The sequence below is a fragment of the Daucus carota genome, chromosome 4 (genome assembly GCF_001625215.2).
Source record: "Daucus carota subsp. sativus chromosome 4, DH1 v3.0, whole genome shotgun sequence".
Lineage (NCBI taxonomy): Eukaryota > Viridiplantae > Streptophyta > Magnoliopsida > Apiales > Apiaceae > Daucus > Daucus carota.
In genome coordinates, this window is record NC_030384.2 from 40190849 (window position 1) to 40213452 (window position 22604).

Genomic DNA, 22604 nt, shown 5'->3' on the forward strand with positions numbered 1-22604 from the left:
ATTGGTTGAGTAATAACAATCCACCTCAACCCTGGAATCTAATCCTCTGCCTTACTGTGATCAAGTTGATGACACATATATACTCCAATACTCCATCCATTTTTATATGCTACACGTTTTCAGGCTAGTGCATATACTAACCGGGAAATCGCCTCTTTGTCATAATCTTTGGAGTTTCCAAAATGCTCAGCAGGGGACAGAAGGTGTAAAAAAAAAAGCGGAAAACAACAATTTACTTCATTACAAAATTTTATGTTCATGAAGATAATAATCACCCCAGTAAGTAAGAGAAGGAGAATGAATACAATCGTCCAGGTCCATTCTCAAGACTACAACTAAACAACAATAGGAAGGGGAATGAGATGGCCAAGATTGAGACAAGTTGGGGTCGTTTGGGTGAGCTTAAAATAAGTGCTTATTGCTTAAAATAAATAAGTGGAGTAGAGGTTAAAAGCAAGATAAGACTTATAAGTTATAAGTGATTAAAGTGTTTAGGAAATAAGTAGAAATCCTGAAACAAAAGCCAGCATTCCTAACTTTTTATAAGTGCTTTTTGACTTTTTACACAAACGGTACGAATAAGTGCTTCTAACTTATAAACCGAGATTATGTTCAATCTATGACTATGAGAGATCTCCCCTTCTCATTGAAAAGATTAATTCTTCACTCAAATATGTTTATTTGTTTTAGTATTATGTAATCAAATTCTTGCCATTAATGCCAAGATAAAGGGAGAGATACAACTGGGTCACTATTCGAATCTGAAATGGTTAAATTTTGCTTGCCCCATCTTCATAAAAGTTGGTATACAACATTTGGTAACAATAATGGTGTTGCCGTTTGGTGGACCTTCACCTTCTTTACTGAAGACAGGTTACCATTAAAGGAACACATTGCATCTCCACAGTAAGAGTTGGGGGTTGGCTCCACAACATACACCATTTATGTTTCAACTCCCGAAATTATTGTGCAAACTTATTTGGTATCCATCTGCAAGAAATAGCTCTAGCATACACCAACATCATATCGAGAACAAGATTTACAGCTCTGGAGGCTCTAGTGTCTGCGTATTTAAATTTATGTGACCAAAAGTAACAGAAGAATATTGGTTTTCCGGTGATCAAGAACTTCATGCCCTACATGGAGTTTAACTCCTTAAAAGATATCATCTACCAGCCACCCCAGTTAAACCAGCCTGGAGTTCTAGAAAGAGGACAGGAATAACTGCATCTTAAAGAGGGAGACAATTGTAGAACTTTAATTTCGAATCACTTCTGTATATCATCACAGCTATGGAATATGTCTCTCATATCAGCAATATAATTTTAATGGTGCCTCGACAGTACTCTATGTATTGAGATCCATAACAATATATATAATCACAGAAGTACCATATGCTGAAACATAAATGTAAGTGGGGAGGAATGGAATGAGCACATAATCCCAGAGATACCATATGCAGAAATCATAAATGTAACTGAATCAGAATTACTGAAGAAGAAAAGAATGTATTGCCATGGTCAGTGCAAATACAGGGTTATTTAGAATTTGCTGGAATTACTAGAATCTCGTATGAGCGAGAAAGTAGCTTATAAAAGTAACCCAAAAAGAATATAATAAACCTTTGGTAAATGTATGATAAAAGTTCTAATTTAAAGTTTAAAAATATATACATAAATTATATATTTTTATAATAAATTTATTTCTTCAGGGACTTCTTGTCCTAAAACAATCTAACATCATATTTAAATTCCAAATCTTCACAATTTTGAAATAATTAAAAAACTACTTGTGTTCCATACTATGCTTGCAGGCCATAACAGATATCAAACGGGACCATATTAAGGTCAACAAGCAACAACCGATAGGCTAAAATACCTCGTAAAAATATCAAAAACCCATTTCTGGCATTCACACTATTTGGTTTTTGTCCCAAATTTCCATTTGTCTTTATTCAAAAGAGACTATGGTAAACTTTCATAGTATGACCCAACACAGTTACAACATGAACCACCAACTTCATAACAGAAGAAATACACAACTGATTTAATTAGATGAAGATCAGTAGTATCTAGCCTGATATCCATGACGCACCAACTCTATCACGAGGAATCAACCGCAGCTCTGAGCCATGCTTCAGAAAAACGTTGCCTGCAATACATATAAAATATAAATATTACAATGATTTAATAATTTGCAACACCCAAAGATAGGCAGACAACGCTATCAATTGTTTAAACAAGCAGCACATAAGTTTATTTTTGTTTTTTTGCAAACCTATAGTAGAGATGTAGCAAAAATGGCAGTACAAGAACCGAACCAACAGAAAAAGAACATAATTACTTTTTGGATGTGGTCGCACCATATAATAATGTGTGATAACAACATAATAATACCAAAATGTGAAAGATACAAGAACACCATGATAGTCGCACCTTCCCTTCAAAGACCATACCATGTAAATCCATACACAAGTTCAGTGGCAGAGAAATACTGATGTCACATTAGTCACATTATGATTTGGAACAATCTTCTAAACAATATGTGCACGCAAATGGAATAAAGGATACAAATTGAAGTTACTCAAGGAGAAAGGTCGTTTGCCGTAATTCAGTAACAGTGATTAGACAGGCAGAGGCACTATAATTGCTAGCAGTATGTGGCAGCACCAAATGCATGTCACCAGCCTTTGCTTTTGAATTTACGGCAGGGGAGAATTGCTAAAACTTTCCTTCCAAATACCATTTGAACTTTAATTTTGTGCATAAACCATGCAAGATCAAGCTCGAAAATAAAAGTAAGCGAAGGAGTATTTAACTATGGCTGGCCAATTGATAACCTTTGTTTAAACTCTTCAGACTTTTGATTGGAGAAGAGTATGAGTTAGTATCGATTCTTGATTGGGATCTGATTCTAATGCATCATTCAAACTGGTTAGGGATGAATAAGAACTCTTGTTATAAAGTATATTAAAAATTGACCACCGAGAGCAGCAGATATATTCTTTGTTTCTCCCTACAAATATTGTGACAGTTTAAAAGTATAACAAGCCTTTTTTTACTCTCTCTTTACATATAGTCAAAAAGTCTCATTTTGATCATAAGACAAAAATAGTAGAAGTCTTTCTATAACTTCTCTGTCTCTTCAGTTTTATTCTTGAAGTTTTCTGGAAATAGCGGTCAAGTTTTCTCCAAGTTTGCGAATAGAATTTCTGATACATCGTTCTTTCAGGCAGGCACGAGCTAATGAACAATGGTGAAGGGTGAATATTCTTCAAGGATGATGTTCATTTATGACCCAATATCAACAAATCTCTGTATGTATTTCTGGAATTTCTAAAATGTTTAGTTGTTTCGACACCCTCTGTAGTATATAAGACTTGTAACATAATCAACCTACATCAGTCCAAGTATAAAGACCAAACCTCAAAACTCAAAAGTGTCCATATCCGTGTATATAACAGAATATTCTACATTAAAATGAGCCCTTTCTGTTCTTGGATTTACACACACACACACACATACATGTCAAGTGGAAATTTGCAGCACAGCTCAACAAGTATGTAAAGTTCACCTATGCTTTCAATCTCCTTACTATTCTTTACTATTTTACTTTTCACAAGAAGATATCCCGTGCCTTCATATAATCATACACTCCGGAAACAACAGTATACTGGAACAAGTATATATGCAGAATATATTCGAACAATCAGAACAAACACATGATAATTTTCTAACAAATTGATAAATTAGGAAGTGACAACGAAGAACTGAACCAAAGATGGTTGCAAATTAACATACCCGCACTTTGCTGTGGGTTGATTCCAACACCATCTGCACAGAAATAGAAAACAAACATGTCAGATAACATAGATGGGATTAAGCAGAGGGGTCGTGACAGTTGTCCAATTCGCAGTGAATATCTCTTATTTAAGTATGAAATCATATCTAGCTATCAAGCCAGAACTTAAGTGCGTTGTAATAGTCTAATATGCTTGGCAACACTAACTAGGATATGCTAAAAAAATAAAATAAGTAAACACAATAAGATTAGGCTTGTTTTACCTTTGTCCTTTAGTCAGGGCAAAGTCGATATAATATCAGAATTGTTGTGAATTTCGTGTTGTGTTGTAATGATCAACAAGCATCAAATGTTATTGCAATGCTAAAACAACAGCTTTACAGTTTAGGACTCCTGATCTAATATATACATCATATATTTGACAGGATTTCTGAATGACAAAGATATTGTGACACATGATTAAAATTTGTTTTCTACTTAAATTACAACATCTGGAATTAAAATTGGAAAAAAAACCATATTAAAAATTCTTTACTTGTGCATGTGTATCTCAGTCTGTATCAATCTCTTTGCAGAACGACGCTCATTATCTTTAAGTCATACAAACTTATTTAATGAAGTAAAATTTTGATTGATATTTACCACATGGAACAAACTTCTTCCAACCATTTCACTTGTCGTTAACGTTAATATTCAATTAAAATTACCTTCAGGGAAACATAACGTGTACAATTACAAATTAGACAACCCATCCAACTCAAACAATCATTTCTAAATCCGACCTTCCGATTCACTTTTTCCAGCTACACTCGATAACTAACATAAATTATCAAAAAACCCCAACCAAACACCTGGAAAACCCCCTCCAAAAAACTTCCACCCAAAAACCCAAATCCACAAACACAACAAACTCCATCAAAACACAACAAGATGACAACTTTATAACAGTTCACCCAGAACAACATACTCATAAACAATTACATACACATACTTAAAATTCCGTATGTAAAATTGCACAAACACAAGGAGATTAACAAGTACCATTGGTGATGATAGCGCTAGTTTGGGGAGGGACTTTAAATTCTTCAGCAGCAAATTTCAAAACGGCAGTAAATGGAGCTCCTTCCGGAACACTAAACCTGATTGATTATGACCCACGAATTCAATTTTATCAAAATCGAGCAATTAATTCAAAATCAAGAACAAAAAACATATACATACATGTTTGTGTATAATTATACATATATGCGTATATGTAGACACGCAGAGAGAGACAGAGAGAGAGAGAGAGAGTTCTTACACTTTGAAGGGAAGCTTGGGATCGGATGTTAAAATGACCTTGAAAGACACCTTACCACCATCACCGTTCGCCATTTTTCTTGATGGTTTTAATTTGGGAACATAGGCATCTATGCGATATATATGCGAACACTGGGCCGTGTTTGGCTGACCAGAATTGTGCGAATAGGTTAATTTAACTGTAACTCTACTTCCTATAAAATATCGTTTCATAAATTATATTTTTAAATAAATAATTTATTTTAAATATATATTCTTTAATTTTACAAATAAATTAGAAAATTATATATTAATATAGTTAAAATATATATCAAATAGTGTAGGAGAATCAAATAAAACTATATTTGTGTTGATATTAATTTTGTTATTTATAATGTGATTTTTGACAAGTCTTCTCGTCAAGGGAGATTTTATTATATCCCTGGTTGTGTTATTTGTTAAATTATATTCAGGCCGATTATTATTGTTAATATTGACAGGAATATATCCACATAGCTCATTGTTATGTATTTTGATCAAATGAACAAGAAATGTCATATTTGTTCTAAAAAATTATAATTATGAGGCAACTACAATATTTTCATTAAGTTTAAGAGATTATAATCTCATAAGATTGTATTTCATTTATTTTATCATGCGTTTTTATGAGATTATAATACCTCTTCTTATAGGGATTTATAATCTCATAAAAATGAATTAAAAATTGAATGAAATATAACCCCATAAGATTAAGACAATGAGATAATATGTCCGTAGAAATCTGCAAAACCCCCTATAGTTCTACCGTTGTCTAGTGGCCATATTCCACACACAGACGTTATAGTAAATCGATTATACAGTGATGCATATTTACATTTTAAACCATTTAGATGTCAATTTCTTGCAGGTCTCGGAAAAGTTGAATAAACACTTTCAACTAAAACTCAAAAAATAAAAAAAGCAAGCAGCATTCTTTTATCAGTTACACCTAAAATAGCATTCTTAAACTAATCAGCGCTGTTAATAAAATCATCACTGTCCAAATTCCCATCAGAGGCTTTAAGTCTGATCCGATGCTGCAGATGAGCTTGTCGTTATGGTAAGTGCACACTGGTTGCATCCTGAAATCGAGATTGGTAACATCTGTTAACATATGATTTAAGTAATATATTTTACCTATTAATTTAAAAAGACACGAGAGCCTGTTTGATCCAGAACGATTCGTTAGTGATCTTGCAGTTTTAGATGGACAGGTTTTTTTAACACTTATTAGTATATGGTACATACCATCACTGTAATGGGAAAAAAAGACCTTTTTCTTACCTGCCAGAACAATATGTGATGACATAATCTGTTGTACTCCCACCGCATGTAAATATACTGGAAGGATCATCATATGCATAACTATACGAAGCAGGGCAGACCGCTTTGAACTTCTTTGAATAAAATGTTGGTGTGCATGTAGCTGCATTCCCATAATTTCCCCTGCAACAGTACTGGTCGGTATTGAACACGTCGCAGGCGCTTCGACAAGCAATAGTGCGGCCACCGGCTTTGACAGCAAGCTCTTTAGGACAATTAGGCCTCAAGTCTCCATCACATCCGGCCCTGCTACAATTTCCCTGGCCATTCATGGGCTTAATGCTCATTGGCAAGTTAAATCCATCGACAAGGCTAACATCATAAAAATCAGGCGTTGCAAGGGTAAATTCAGCAAGTGTTGCTGGAGTTTCACCAGAAGCTGTGCAATGTAGAGATGTGCCACATCTTCCAGTTTGGCACATTCCTTGACCATCTTTGTTAAAATTGCATCCGGTTCTTCCCCATATCCTACCCGACCATCCAATCGGAGCTTGAAATACTCTTGATTCTGTGGGTTTTAGAGCAAAACCCCCATTACCAAAATTTTCTCCAGGCGTGATTGCAGGCCAAATTGTTTCTTTGCAATCATTTATCAAGGTGAACACTCTTGCACATTCTGATATGTCTATTCCTGTCATATCAATAAGACTAAATCAATAACATTATGCTTGAAAAGCTACATAATATAGTTAGTCCAGTTTAGGGATAAAAATAACAAAACTGAAGTATATATCGGGGATGAAATTTTAACAAAAACTATCTATATTACAAAACATACATGCATGTACATCAGTTTTATGTCGTAGAATCCTCATACTTATACATGAATATAGCATTTAGCGTTTAGCGTTTAGCAGAGAAGAATAAGAAAATACCTAGAGAAACAATAAGCAAAAAGAATGAGATTGGTTGAAGAGCTGCCATTCTTTCTATGTACTCGGGTTCCGATGACTCGAGGGAGGGAATTAGTCACTTTCATATTAATAGCAAAGTTACATATCACAAAGAAGAATACGTGTGGAAGTTGTAAAATTTCGACTTTAATTCTTTTAAAAATTGTGTGTGATATGAGATGATTCCTTACCTTGCTGATTGTTGCAAGATTAGAACCTTAAAGTGATTCCATTCTTCCTCATCAGGATTCAGCTTTGCACCTGCCTTTCTCGTGTTCTTTCCCCTGTATTAATATGTACTTGGGATGTGGCCCTGTTTAATTGAATTCAGGTGAACAAGTTCAATTCGATAACTGAGAGATAACGTTACACATATGTAACTCTGATAGATTTGATTTTTTTATTGAATTTGTAATGATATATCCGACTGTGCAGGTCCAAACATACGTAAGCTCAGTTTTTACGAATGACGTGACACGGCTCATAGATGTTTAGTTGCAATCCAAACTAAAAATGTGAACTGATTATGTATTCGGGCCCAAAGTCGTCCAATGACGAACACATTTGACTGGGCTTTTTTTTTTCCAGACCTTTAACGAATCTGTACACAATCTCTGCAGCCCTTCTGGTATATTTGGGCTTTTGGTGGTAAGTTGTCTGCTGGGCTGACCAGATTCGTAGAGAATCATTATCAATCCTAAAATAGCTTGAGGCTAGTTTGATCATGTGATATAGGGGCCGTTTGGGTGAGCCTAAAATAAGTGCTTTTTACTTAAAGTAAAAAAATGAAGTAGAAGTCAGACGCAAGTTAAGACTTACAAGTGATTAAAGTGTTTGGGAAAGAAGTAGAAGTCAGGAAACAAAAGCTAGTATTCCTAACTTCTTTTAAGTGTTTCTTGACTTTTTACACAAACGGTACAAATAAGTGCTTATAACTTAAAAGCCCGGAAACCGGGCTTTTAAGTGTTTGCCAAACACCACCATAACCATATTTATGTGCTCATTATCCTATTATTTTACTTTTACATCAAAGGTGCACGTATATATAAAAGGACTCGTATTACTTTACATGTTATATATTCATCACTTTGTGTTTCTCATGAATGCTGCATGTTCGGCCATGAAATGTAATCATCTCGCCAGATGTATTGTACGTTAAGTTCATTTCGAAGAAACTCAGTGCGGACAACAGATCCATGCCTTTCAATGTCCTCCGATATATATTCACTATAACCTCCAAAATAACCGATAAATATGTAATTTCGATAAATTAATATTATCCGGACCGGCCATAACTATTATTCGAGGGGATCTATGAATATCTAATATACGTAAGATCAATCACAATTGACAACAAAGGGGTTGTAACTTGTAACAGTGACTTAATTGGATATCCAAGAGGTGAGCTAGTCAGGTCCCTCCACGGGCAACTCAATCATTCCATCGCAAAAGAGAAAAATAAAGCTAAATTACAAATCATCTGCCTCGTTTCTTTATATTAAAAAAAAAAATAGACGTCTGGATTTTAAATAAATTGAATAAAAAAACTTGTTCTCGTGCTTTTACAAAGTAATATAGCTAGAGGAGAAGTTTGCATCATAATTCAGAAGAGAAAGAAAAAGAAAAGTAAAAAGAATAAACACTAGCTATATCTCTATTTATAGAACTGTGACCTTGCTTAACATCACTGAGTCCATAACCATGACTTCCGAGAAGGTTGAGACCATTGTGGCCGGAAATTATGTCGAAATGGACAGAGAAGAGGAAAATTCAAGCACTTCTAAAAGCAAATTATCGAGATTTTTCTGGCACGGTGGCTCTGTTTATGATGCATGGTTTAGTTGCTCTTCGAATCAGGTACGTAGCATATCATTTCTTCCGGTTTTATCGTGACCTTGATAATATCACGTAAGATGATCGTCGGTTATATAAATTTAGATCTAACACGAATTTCATGTTCTTCTAACTGTAATATTGTAGGTTGCTCAAGTGCTTCTCACGCTGCCTTACTCATTTTCGCAACTAGGAATGTTGTCAGGAATAATTTTCCAGCTCTTCTATGGCTTGTTGGGAAGCTGGACTGCTTACCTTATAAGTGTGCTTTATGTGGAGTACAGAACTCGAAAGGAACGAGAGAAGGTTGATTTCAGGAACCATGTCATTCAGGTATATAATCAATCTCTGAGGCATTAAGTGCACAAATGTGACATAAACGTGTCGAGAAAAGTATCAGTTGTTTTAACTTCTGTCACAGTGGTTTGAAGTTCTTGATGGACTACTGGGAAAGCACTGGAGAAACATAGGCCTGTTTTTCAATTGCACTTTTCTGCTATTTGGCTCTGTTATTCAACTGATTGCCTGTGCAAGGTATAAAAATTCTCTAAGCCCCCAATTGTTTTTGTATAATTATGTTAACTTGTGTATCTGAATATATCACAAGCCTGGTAGAGTAATCAAGTAAAACATATGTGTTCTTTGTGGATGATTTTTGCAGTAATATCTACTACATAAACGATAACCTTGACAAGAGAACATGGACATACATCTTTGGAGCTTGCTGTGCCACAACTGTGTTCATTCCTTCATTTCATAATTACAGAATTTGGTCATTTTTAGGACTGCTCATGACAACTTACACTGCATGGTATCTCACCATTGCTTCTTTACACCATGGACAGGTATCTAAATGAATATCAAAAGAGTCTATTTAATTACAATTAACAGGCCTAAAGTAAGAGTTTGGCTTGATTAGCATACTTTTAAAAGTTGTTAAATGAGTAATGAATTTTAAATGTTTTAAATCAAGGTTGAAGGGGTGAAGCACTCAGGTCCATCCACTATGGTTCTATACTTCACTGGGGCAACAAACATTCTTTACACCTTTGGTGGGCATGCTGTGACTGTGTGAGTCATTTTTTATGCCTTTCTCTCTATCTTCTATTAAAATTTAGTTTTGGATCTTCATTACTCCTTCCCAACACATATGATGCATAATCTGAAAGCTCCTTTATGAGGTATGGGAGCATGTTTCCTGTAAAGTTGTTACCCCACACAAACACACAGTATACAAACGTTTTAAATAAAAGGTCCGGTCCCTCACATACGATTGTTACAACAATACTTAATGTGATAAGCATGGTAAGTTATAACACTTGTTTTTTTATGCGAATCTATGGGGATTAGTTATGCTCACCGCCCTTATTGCTGAGGTTTCATGGTTCAGATCCTTGGCAGATGACTTTGAAGCACCCCATCTCAAATAATTTTTACCTCTGGAATTTTTAATTTAACATTGAATCTTAAATGTGTAAACTTAAGTACTTATCTCCATATGTGGAAATATCTATGGTATTATAGGGAGATAATGCACGCAATGTGGAAGCCCCAAAAGTTCAAAACCATATACTTATTCGCGACACTCTATGTTCTTACCCTAACCTTACCATCCGCTAGCGCGGTTTACTGGGCTTTTGGTGATCTGCTCCTCAACCATTCCAATGCTTTTGCTCTGCTCCCAAGAACTGGATTTAGAGACACTGCTGTTATTCTCATGCTCATTCATCAGGTGATCCTGGAATTCCCTTTAATAGTTGTGCTTGTTAGGAGTAGTTAGTATGAATAAATTTGGCCGATTATATTAATGACTGAGTCTTAATTATGTGTGCAGTTCATCACATTTGGATTTGCATGCACCCCACTATACTTTGTATGGGAGAAATTCATTGGAATGCACAACACAAAAAGCCTGTACAGAAGAGCTCTTGCAAGACTTCCCGTGGTTATTCCCATATGGTTTCTTGCCATTATTTTCCCCTTCTTTGGCCCCATCAACTCCACTGTGGGATCTCTGCTTGTCAGCTTCACAGTTTACATTATCCCTGCCCTGGCTCATATGATCACATTCTCTTCCCCTTCAGCCAGAGAGGTTCAATCAAATTTTCAACTTTTCATTATTTTATTTCCGTCTTCCATTATTTTAAGAACTGGATCTTTTTTTGGTTGTGCAGAATGCAATAGAGAGACCCCCATCATTCTTAGGGGGGTGGGGAGGATCATTCTCCATAAACATCTTTGTGGTGGGATGGGTTTTAGTTGTAGGTTTCGGATTCGGAGGATGGGCAAGTATGGTTAATTTTGTTCATCAAATCAAGACATTTGGTGTCTTCACCAAGTGCTATCAATGCCCTCCCCACAAAGCTTGAAGAAATTGACTACATGATTGTTTTTGATTATATAGTTTATATTACATGACAACTATAAGTGTGTAAAAAGAGTGGAATTTGTAACCTTTTCTTTTTCTTTCAGATTTTGGTTTCTCTTTGTATCGTAAAAGCTTTTGTAGCATATGCGTGTGCTTGAATCCTGTAACTAAGAACTGTAGCTCCCTCTTTTGGAGGATATATTTGATAGCAGATTAATTTTAACAATCCCCTTTTTTTGTTTTGATAATTAAGCACACCTTAACACACACAATTATGTTAGTGTTTGCAAGAAAATATGTATGTCGGAAACTCAGCACTTACTTGGAAGCAGACTAAATATCGGCCTCAGAGAGCATCTCCGATGGAATTTTTAAACAAATTTTTAACTCTAAATTTAAATAGCAAGTCAAGAATTATAAAAATAATTCAATAAGGATTTTCGTGAAGACAATGATATGGAAGTACAACCAGATAATGTAGTACACGTGAATGAATCATCAATGGTCCAGAAAGGTGGATCGATGGTCCAGAAAGGTATGTAGTCGAGTATCCACTTTTGCAATAGGCCACAACATCTTCTCAAGTTCTGCTCAGTGACTTAAATCATTAGTACCTGAATCACCATCCCGTGCATGCATGTTTCTTGCTTGATCAAGACATATGGGAAGGATAGATCATAGATCTGCCTCATACTCAAATGCAGGACTAGACAGAGGCTAACCCGAGCTGATGACCCGACTTTGTGACGGTTCGCTCTGTTTCTCAAATTATAGCGAAATTTTTTCAGCACGTCGGATTTAGATACTGATAAAAAAGTGATTTTTAGCTTGAGAAATAATTGATGAAGTCCTTATAATAGAACAGGTACCGAAAAGGATTGATCTTGAAGATACTCCTAGTTGGCTTCACTAACAAACTCGAAAAGCAAAGTTGGCTTAAAGCTGCAAGTAGTGGATCGATCTTTTGAAATCGGAAAGAAGGCGAGGGACCACGCTGCGTTACACAGCGAAGTAGGTTGACACATTGGAAAAGAACACAACATGGGAAAAAGTTAAAGAAAGCAATCAATCATAATGCCCCCTTGAAATAAAAGATTTCTCAAAAAATAAAAGAAAAACAAGATTATTTCCTGTCATTTCTTAAACCTAACCTTAGCAGAAATTGGCCCTTACCAAATCGGTAATGCATTTCGTTTCGTACGATTAGAGTGGTTACCAGATCATAAAAAGATAACACACAAACACATAGAGACACATATAAGCAGACCAATATATACGTTGAATCCTTTGTATGTACTCAGATTGTAAGATAGTGCAGCTAAGAACCAAATCTTTCACTGGCCAGGGTTTAGCAACTTTCTGCTGAATGGATAAGATGCACACATGCGGATGGACCCATTCAGACTCTAGACCGATCGTGACGCCGGAACCCTCGAAATAATCGGAACTAAAATAATATACCGTTAAATTTGGAAGATCAATCCGTGTTTAGAATCAAGATTTACTTAATCTTAATAAAAAGTTGTAGGTAAAAAAAGATAAATTTTTTGCAATGATCTTATTAAAACTGAATATAATACTGTAGAATATAGTATAGGCTTCCGTCTCAATTTGCAGATTATATAGGTAGAAGTTGAGTGATCGTGGGTGCATGTGAGTACGAAACATGGCCTTTTGTGTGTCGTGAAGCGTTTGGACTGCTTTTTTAGTTTTCTTGACTGTCACGAGTCGGAGTGGGTCACTCTGGCTGACCATGAAGCCGTTTGGACAAATCTAAAAAAAATGACTTCATACTTAAAATGTAAAATTAAATTAAAAGTGAAAAATAAATAAATTAATAAAATGTTTGAAAAAAATTCAGAAGCATAAATTAGCATTCTTAATCTTCTTAGACATGCTTCTGCTTATTTATTCAAACGAGTCATGAAAAATAGAAGTCAGAAACAGCTCCGATTTCCGGAATCAAACAGCCCCTGTATATGCTCACTATGAAAACAGGGAAATCAATGAATAGATTCCGTATATGTCATGCACAGTCGGCATCCTGATAGTGTCTCAGGAGTAGGGCTGTAAATCGATACGGACTATCCGGTGTCTCGGCTCATATCCGGCTCGAAAATATGATACATGTCTCATATTCGTTTTGAAAACGATCCAAATCTGGCGGAAAAATTAAGCCCGTATAATATATGATCCCGGATACGAGCACACTTATACCCGCTCAGATTCGGGCTCATATAACTTTTCATAATATGATCCTACCCGAATAACCGAATATGATCCGCGGTTCATATTCGATTCAAACTCATATACATATTATATTTTAACACCATCATATTTGCAAGTAAATAGTTATCATTTTATAAAATTTTAATATCTTATTTAAGTTTATATCTTCATAAAATATGATTTATTTAATGTGATCATACTTATTATCTTCATATATATTTAATAAATGATATATATCAATATATAACTATAAGTTTTAATTTAAAATTATTATACTTTATAATATTATGTTTACTTAGACTAATGATAGTTATTTGAACAACTGAAATAATAATGATACTTAGTGTTAGTGGATCATATCCGGCTCATATTCGATGGATCATAAACTACCCGGTTAAAAAATAGAAAATATGATACTGGATCATATCCGGTTCAGATCCGAATCTCAAATACCCGGGATCGGTTTAGATCCGAATAAAACGATCCCGGACTCAAATCTGGACAAGCTAAAAATAATATGATCCGGTACTTGAACAGAGGGGTACCCGGGATCACCCGGATCATTTTACAGCCCTACTCAGGAGTCAGGACTCAGGACTATCGAGTGGCACATTCTTCTCCTAGATGCATGCATCCCATGATATCTATTTACATCAACTCCAATCCCGTGAAATATTACTTAACTAAATGAATTGAGTAATTAAAAATAAAAAATACTATGCATAATCTAGTCAAAAACTCATGCCCAACACTACATTCTTATTCCCATCCTCTTGTATATAATTTTAACCAAAAATAATGATTATAGTTATCGAGTAATTACGGATATTAAACTAATATATTTTATTTATAACAATTTCAGATAATAATAATATGCTACTTTTAACATATGGTCAATTTCAGAATATAATCTATTTTTTTTATTTGACACTTTGACTTTGACAACATATTTTTAAGTCTCTTAACCGGGTAGTTAAAAATATTATTTTCTAATTTTTCTTTTTCTGAATAAAAATATACAATCAAATTTTTTATTGATAAAAAATTCAATAAAAAATAATAAATTTTATCATCCGGTCAACCCACCTAAAGATACGTATCAAAAGACAAAATGTCAAATAAAAAAAAACATGATTCTCATTTCTGGAATATTTATTTTTCAAAATTGTTTCACACAGACCAATTCCTGATTTATTAATTCTGGCAAAGCAGCACTATTTATAAACACATCGGTTCAAAGTGTGTGCCTAAATTTTTATGGCCTTCCCGCATTACACAACTTCACACTGTCTTCACATGGTTTACTTCTCAGCCCAATTGGATGCAAGTATGGGCCTGTAGTCAATCAGAAGTCCTGTTATTAGTGATGGGTCATAACCCTTTTGTTTCGATGGGCCTTCATAATATTCAGGCCCAACAGTCTCATCTTATTGTATTTAATTTTTGGTCCGTCTGGGTATTCTAGCAAACATCAGGGTCATATTTTACAATCAGTGTCAGCGGACTGAAATAATTATTTAAGCAAAAATATTTATTAACAACTATTTAACTAAATTATCTATATTACAACAGATATTTTAGTTTACTCTCTCTTTTTTCATAATATGACTTTTTAATTTTTAATTCACATTTTTAAGTGGGTTCATCGTTTAATTTATAATAATATTATTTTCGATTTATTTCTTATAAATTAAAATTTTGGATCGATCTTTTTATTTAAAAATAGATTATCAAATATTCCACTTATTTTTCTTCAAAAATAGCTTATTCAAAAATAGTATTTTTATCCAGCCATCAAAATACCTAAAAATATGTATTAAAAAAATTTATCATTTAAAAAATAAGTTATAAAAAAAATAGTCATGGGAGCAAATTGCCCCATCTTGTATCCACACGAACCCACTTAATTAGAAAAATGGACATGCATAGCTTATAAAAATAGGGGGAAGAAAAAGTATAAATGAGAGTGCTACTGCTACATATAGAGCACGCAGCAGGCGCAGAGAGTCAGCTTAAGACAACCTCTGCACCTTAAAATGCATCATTTTCCAAGATAAAAGCATGCAACAACTGATGAGCATAATAAACATTGTTGATCCTCCGAGAAAGAATTATGCATTTTGTGTGACAGAAGTTAACTGTATCAATCGAAATTATAAGGATGATTTATCGGCAAAAATTCAAAGTTATACACCTCTGCCAACTCTTAGCCCACTTCTAATTTCAAGGGATACAGAATCGATTTATATGAATTTAACCTTATATATTCATATTTTCTGTATATATGGACAGATAAATAATTGTATTTTTAGTAGAAACGTTCAGGTATAAAGATTAAAATATTATTATATTTAACATTGTAAATTATTAGAAACTCTTTAATAAGTTCTAACTTCTAAATTGATATATTAATTGATTAAGTTTGATTATTGATTTTCATAATGATCCTAGATCATAATTTGGTAAAAATAAATACAAAAACTCCTGCAAACGCACCCCCGTCACATGGATAAAACGGTACATGTTTAAAGTAAATATTGTCTTTGATGACAAGACATGAATATATAACTAAAGATATTAATTTAGTAAAAATATATAAAATAGATATATTATTTTAAAATAGATATATTATTGTTTTTTCTTTTTAACAATAAAATTGACATTTTCCACACAAGTATTGATGTCAATAATCGCCACTCAAAATTACCAATATAATTGAAAAAATATTTTTTTATATTTTAGAACAATGTAAAATTTTTATAATTTTGGTGGACACGAGAGGTATATCCTCGTGATATTTTGGCATTTATTTTATCCGTTGACATCTTTATTGGGATCGCTTTAATATATCATATTTTTTTAACATCTATTAATTATTATAAATGTATTCATATATAAATTAATGCAATTCATTAAAAGTATATATTTTCTATTTATATTAAAAGACAAAATTAAATTTTGAACTGATTTATAATTATAATTTTTTGCCAACCGGCTTGTTGCTGAGATTGGAATCATAATGAAGATTTGGATTCGATCCACCACACCAGAAATACAGTCTGGCCTCAGATCATGAAAGATATAGAAACGTGATATTGGAGTTGAATTAAAATAATAAGTTAAAAATAATGGGGCCGTTTGGGTGGGATTAAAATAATTCCTTCTTGCTTAAAATAAATAAGTGGAGTAGAAGTTAGAAGCAAGATAAGACTTATAAGTGATTAAAGTGTTTGGGAAATAAGTAAAAGCCCTGAAACAAAAGCTAGCATTCCTAGGTTTTTATAAGTGCTTCTTAACTTTTTGCACAAACGGTACGAATAAATGCTTCTAACTTATAAACCGAGAAGCCCGGTTTAAAAGTCGATCGCAAACACCCACAATGTCTTCTATTTTAGGAAAAACGAAATGTCTTTTATTTAGGAAAAAAGATGAAATCAAAATTAATTGCTAGATATGACCAAAAAGAATAAAACTTAAGGGGTTGAATCATCATTATTCGAATAATTTGGAATTAATCAGAATATTAATCATATGTATTCAAATAATATAGTATTATATTTACTATAATATACTCCTTCCATTCCAAAATAATAGTCGTTTTGATTTTGCGCACATATTTTGAGGTGCAAAAAGAAAACCATACTTATACTTGTTATTTTTGAAATTTTCTTTTTCTGAATAAAAATAGAGATGTTAAACTTTTATTCAGAAAAAGAAAATTTCAAAAATAATATGTAGAAGTATGTTTTTTTTGCACTTTAAAATACGTGCATAAAGTCAAAGTGATTATTATTTTGGAGCGGAAAGAAGGAGTACTAATTTTGAAAAATTGTATTGTTATCGATTATTAAAAATCGAATGGACAAAACACCTTACTCGGGTGGGTCATGTACTCATGTCTATACTCAAAGACAACTATACCCAGCATCCCATCCATACCCATATTAGCAGCGAAACAAAACAAAAGACACCAAAGCTTCCCACACTATATTTTTCCTAAGCATAGGTGGTGTGTTCTCAAGAAATCAGAGAAGCTCTCTCCCTAAATCTAGCCATATACTTATGATATGGCTGTCTGCTTAAAAACATCCAGAACCGCTTTGCACTACGTCAGGACAAGGCCTGGTCCTGCTTTTACTCATCTTCTTAACAGGACCTTCTTCTCCTGTTCATCACATCACTGCAATCCTCGTATCATCAGTACTAATGAGTATCGTGTGCATTCATCGTTTCTCGGCCTTGGTTCTCGAGCTTCTCAACATTCCAAAGCTCTGAAAGTCGAAGATCACGATCACTCTGAAAACGAGGTACTCGTTGCTTTTCCTTTAGATTTATCAGCACTCGAATTTTTCGGATAAAACAGGAGCAGAAGTATATTACAGCCGAATCATCTTTTTTGTCGAGTATTTTTATCGTTTATTACAAATTTGAATGTTGTTTGTGATTTAATTGTTCGAAATGGCACAAAGACCTGGGATTCTCGATGTATATTGAATTAGGAATTCGAGTTGCGGAATAATTGCAGAGCTGAGAAACAATAGATGTTGACAGATGATGGGAATTGAATTGTAGAAAACGTTAGGAATTTTAATTTTACTTTTTAACAGCCGAGTTTATCGGAACTGTATGCATGCATCTTAATGTGTAGTTGGTTGTTGGCAAGCATGGCTTAGAATTAAATGATTCGAGTCATATAGCCGTGAAAGTGATGATTATTACGTGTAACCTGCAAGAGTATTGTCTATCCAAGTAGAGAAATTGGGGAAAAAGGTCATATGGATGAATAAAGATTGTTTTTTCCTTTTCGGGTAAGTTATCGCTCACAGAGATTCACGGAGATAATAAGCTTAGGCCTCTTCCACTTGGGTATGGTGTTTCCGAGTTTTATTTTAAAGCATAGAGAAATAAAAGTGAAGATATAGTTTCAACTTCCCTCCCAAAAATGGCGCTGATAGAAAAGCATCAAATCTTAAGGCTAAAAGCAAAAAGAAATGGTTAATTGCTACATACCTCCCAAAAAAAAAAAAAAAAAGCGATCCATTACTTAGTTCTGGATACCCTCATACACACCACTTTGTTTTCGACAAGGTTTGGACTTGAGAGCTATACTGAGAGAGAAATAGGTCTTAATATGCCCTATTGACGGTACTATGGTTTCTTGCGGTTTGTGGCAAATATACACAATATAGCTTGAGTTCAAACCTGTAATATTAGATGAAAGTACTTGTAAATGTGAATGGACATAAGCAGAATAAGCTGTGTTTCTTCAAAAAAAAATTACACACTCTGATTATCTTTCCTTGTAAATGTATATCAGTATATGTAATTTTAATTATGATTGGTCTGGATATCTCTCAGGAATGGGACTTTCCAGGCGGTAAAGTTCCATTTACAACGAAGATAAAATTCACCGATGATTCTTCCAAAGACAGGATACCTTGTTATCGAATTCTTGATAATTGCGGCCAACAAATACGATCGAGCACATCAGAAATGGTAATTGTCTTACTCTGAATAGCTCAAGTAATTTACTTAATATGAAATCATTGTGACAGATTTATTAGTTACTTTGTTTACCATGGCGTAAAGATCTTTTTTAGCAGGCATTTTTGACATTTAATGAATATGATTTTTTACAATTTAAATATTGAAGAGCTAACAAATATTTTGCTATCGTGATACTTGATTAGATAAGCAAGGAACTCGCAGTGAAGTTATACAGTAGCATGGTTACACTGCAAATGCTGGACACCATCTTCAATGAGGCACAGAGGCAAGGAAGAATTTCATTCTATCTTACTTCAAATGGAGAAGAAGCTATTAACATAGCATCAGCTGCTGCACTGTCTAATGATGATGTTATCTTACCTCAAGTTAGTATGAGAAAATTTTCATGGCCTTGTGTCTTGCTGGTCAATCATGAATATTTAGCTTACTCTAAATAGTTTGAAAGACAGATATCTTACTACAAAACAAAAAATCAAAACGGATAAAATTAATTGGAACCTCCTATAAATTAAGAACTACATAAATGGCTCTAATGCAAAGGAATATGTAAATGCAGTACCGTGAACATGGAGTGCTCTTATGGCGTGGTTTCAGCCTACAAGAATTTGCCAACCAATTGTTTGGAAACAGATCAGATTACGGGAAGGGCAGGCAAATGCCTATTCATTATGGATCTAACAAGCTCAACTACATCACCGTCTCATCGCCTTTAGCGTAAGAACAAAACCTGTGTATGCATGACTATCCTTGTTCATCAATTATGCATTTGCTTACATGATTTTATTTTTCTCCTTCAATAGTACTCAGATTCCACAGGCTGTTGGGGTTGCATATTCTCTTAAAATGGAAAAACGGGATGCATGTGCTGTTACTTATTTTGGGGATGGGTCTTCCAGTGAGGTAACAATATTATCTCAAAGATACTGGTGGATATGCTTGCTATAAGATAGACATATTTAGTTCTTGAGCACTAGAAAAGAAATAAAGAAGGAAAAATATTTGAAGCCATTTGTCCAATTTCACATATTCTGTGCTTGTAACTCCTCAGGGGGATTTCCATGCCGGTTTAAATCTGGCAGCAGTTTTGGAGGCTCCAGTGATCTTCTTTTGTAGGAACAATGGTTGGGCCATAAGTACTCCCGTCACAGATCAGTTCCGGAGTAAGTGATCCACCCTTGCAAGATTTTCTTTATTAGATGTTCAAATGTGTCTTTTCTATCATTCACATAGGCAGTTTGGCTTGAAATTTATTGACCTGGACTGCGAGTTTAAGTTCTGTATTTATAAGTTTGATAAAGGTTAGGTTTGTTGACTCAGATTGTTTTATTGCAACTCAACTACGTATCCACAAGTTACTTGGAACTCAAATAAGTTTCAAAGTTCAGTTGAGTAAATTACTCCATAAATTAGCCAAAGGAGCTTCAAGTTCATGGGCAGTTGTAATTACATCAGAATGTGGTAACATAGTTAATTACCTACCTCCCTATGGTCATCACAAGTTACAAGGTCCTCTATCTGTCAAACGATTCATTCTACCATAATTAACAATGTAACCTCTAGTTACGTAATGACAAACCAAAGACAAATTAATAATTTTCTCGGAACTATGAATTGAAATTAGTTCATGGGAAGTTCAAGTTACCCAATAAATTCCAGAATCAGCGAAAAATGAGGCCTGAAATATTACAATAATTTCTTGGCAGGTGATGGAATTGCAGCCAAAGGCCAGGCTTATGGTATCCCAAGTATACGAGTCGATGGAAATGACGTCCTTGCTGTTTATGATGCAGTACGTGAAGCTCGTGAAATGGCTATTAAGGAACAGCGACCCGTTTTAATTGAGGTTCACATTTGTTCATTAATTTGACAATTTTAATATTGACAATGGTTGCCGTAAAAGTGTTACTTGCAAGAAATTAAGTGGAATATGAGAAACTAATAAATCATTTCAAGATGAATTTAACACATCTCCGGTTAACCTAACACATGTCTTCTTGCATCTTTTACTTTTAGGCTCTCACATACCGAGTAGGACACCACTCTACCTCTGATGATTCCACCAAGTACCGGGCCATAGAAGAAATCGAGCAATGGAAAACAGCTCGAAATCCTATTTCTAGATACAGAAATTGGGTGGAAAGTAATGGATGGTGGAATGAAGAACAGGAATCTGAGCTCCGTGGAAGTATTAGAAAACAGGTGCGATATTATTTTTACGACTTTAACAAGCCACATATCGCCTTCGGTCCAGATGAAATTGAATTCTAATGTGTTACTCTATAATTTTATGTTGCAGCTTATGAATGCAATCCAAGTTGCAGAGCAGATAGAGAAACCACTGCTTGCAGATTTGTTCACTGATGTATACCATGAAATGCCCTCAAACCTCCAGGAGCAGGAGAGATCACTAACAGAAACTATGAAGAAACACCCGCAAGACTTCCCCTCTGGTTTTGCCGTATGAAATTCTATATAAATTTTATTAAACATCAAGTAGAACTTGAATCCAATGTAAACGTACTCAAGGGTGGGACGTGAACATTGTCATAGATTCTAAGTTCTATACTGAGAAATATAAAGCTTTGTATTAATTCGAGTATGGATTCAAAATGGGCATTGTTCCTGAAGCTGATCCATATCATAAATCCACAACAAATAATTTTATAGACTTCACCGATTAAATCTGATTCCCGTTTTTTACGACATTGTTTTACACCCGTAATTGTTCATTTTATTTGCATTATTGGTACAGATTATTAATTATACAGAGAGAGTATAACAGACTACAAGCCATTCTACCGGATTCGGATCGGAATCGAATTATAACCAGATTTTTTAGGATTTTTAGAACGTGATCCATATCCTAAATACACAACAAATAAACTTGACATATAAATGTAAGTTCTAACTTTCAAAACTTTGTTAACAATTAAACCTAAAAATGTAACACTACAAAATATTATATAAAATTATAAAACTTTTCTCTGTAATAATTACTTATCTTCATATTAAAACGAATACAAACATGTCATATTAAACAGGGAAAATAGATTTTTTTGCCACCCAACTTATTATTTGTTTAGAAACCTACCACTGAACTATAATTTTTTTCTTTTTTGTCACTAATATTAGGTTCGGACTTTTTTTTGTCACTAACGTTAGGTTCGGATTTGATTATTAACACTATGTTACTCCCTCCGTCCCAAAATACATGTCACTTTGACTTTTTGCACGTAATTTGATGTGCAAATAAAACATACTTCTATACGTTATTTTTCGAATTTTCTTTTTCAGAATAAAAATATGGATGTTATACTTTTATTCAGAAAAAG

The 22604-nt window shown here is 34.1% G+C and overlaps 4 protein-coding genes across 4 annotated transcripts; 2 read left to right on the forward strand and 2 right to left on the reverse strand.

Annotated features, from left to right (window-relative positions):
* Window positions 1-1888: 1888 nt before the first annotated feature.
* LOC108216093 (ubiquitin-fold modifier 1) lies at window positions 1889-5259 on the reverse strand. Its single transcript, XM_017388769.2, has 4 exons — window positions 5102-5259; window positions 4843-4940; window positions 3801-3833; window positions 1889-2151 (listed from the first exon to the last, which is right to left on the reverse strand). Exons 1-4 carry the CDS (start codon window positions 5173-5175, stop codon window positions 2072-2074), a joined length of 285 nt encoding a protein of 94 aa, XP_017244258.1. The 5' UTR covers window positions 5176-5259; the 3' UTR covers window positions 1889-2071.
* Window positions 5260-5917: 658 nt separating this feature from the next.
* Window positions 5918-7461, reverse strand: LOC108217858 (pathogenesis-related thaumatin-like protein 3.5). The gene is made up of 3 exons (XM_017390752.2): window positions 7317-7461; window positions 6403-7072; window positions 5918-6200 (listed from the first exon to the last, which is right to left on the reverse strand). Exons 1-3 carry the CDS (start codon window positions 7363-7365, stop codon window positions 6068-6070), a joined length of 852 nt encoding a protein of 283 aa, XP_017246241.1. The 5' UTR covers window positions 7366-7461; the 3' UTR covers window positions 5918-6067.
* Window positions 7462-8905: 1444 nt separating this feature from the next.
* LOC108218971 (auxin transporter-like protein 3) lies at window positions 8906-11761 on the forward strand. The gene is made up of 8 exons (XM_017392171.2): window positions 8906-9191; window positions 9315-9500; window positions 9589-9701; window positions 9829-10012; window positions 10141-10238; window positions 10692-10899; window positions 11002-11259; window positions 11342-11761. Exons 1-8 carry the CDS (start codon window positions 9036-9038, stop codon window positions 11534-11536), a joined length of 1398 nt encoding a protein of 465 aa, XP_017247660.1. The 5' UTR covers window positions 8906-9035; the 3' UTR covers window positions 11537-11761.
* Window positions 11762-17665: 5904 nt separating this feature from the next.
* LOC108218970 (2-oxoisovalerate dehydrogenase subunit alpha 1, mitochondrial) lies at window positions 17666-21959 on the forward strand. Its single transcript, XM_017392170.2, has 9 exons — window positions 17666-18071; window positions 19123-19260; window positions 19455-19637; window positions 19829-19986; window positions 20073-20172; window positions 20321-20432; window positions 20976-21115; window positions 21286-21471; window positions 21569-21959. The coding sequence occupies exons 1-9, from the start codon at window positions 17832-17834 to the stop codon at window positions 21734-21736; spliced, it is 1425 nt and encodes a 474-aa protein (XP_017247659.1). The 5' UTR covers window positions 17666-17831; the 3' UTR covers window positions 21737-21959.
* The last annotated feature ends 645 nt before the right edge of the window (window positions 21960-22604 follow it).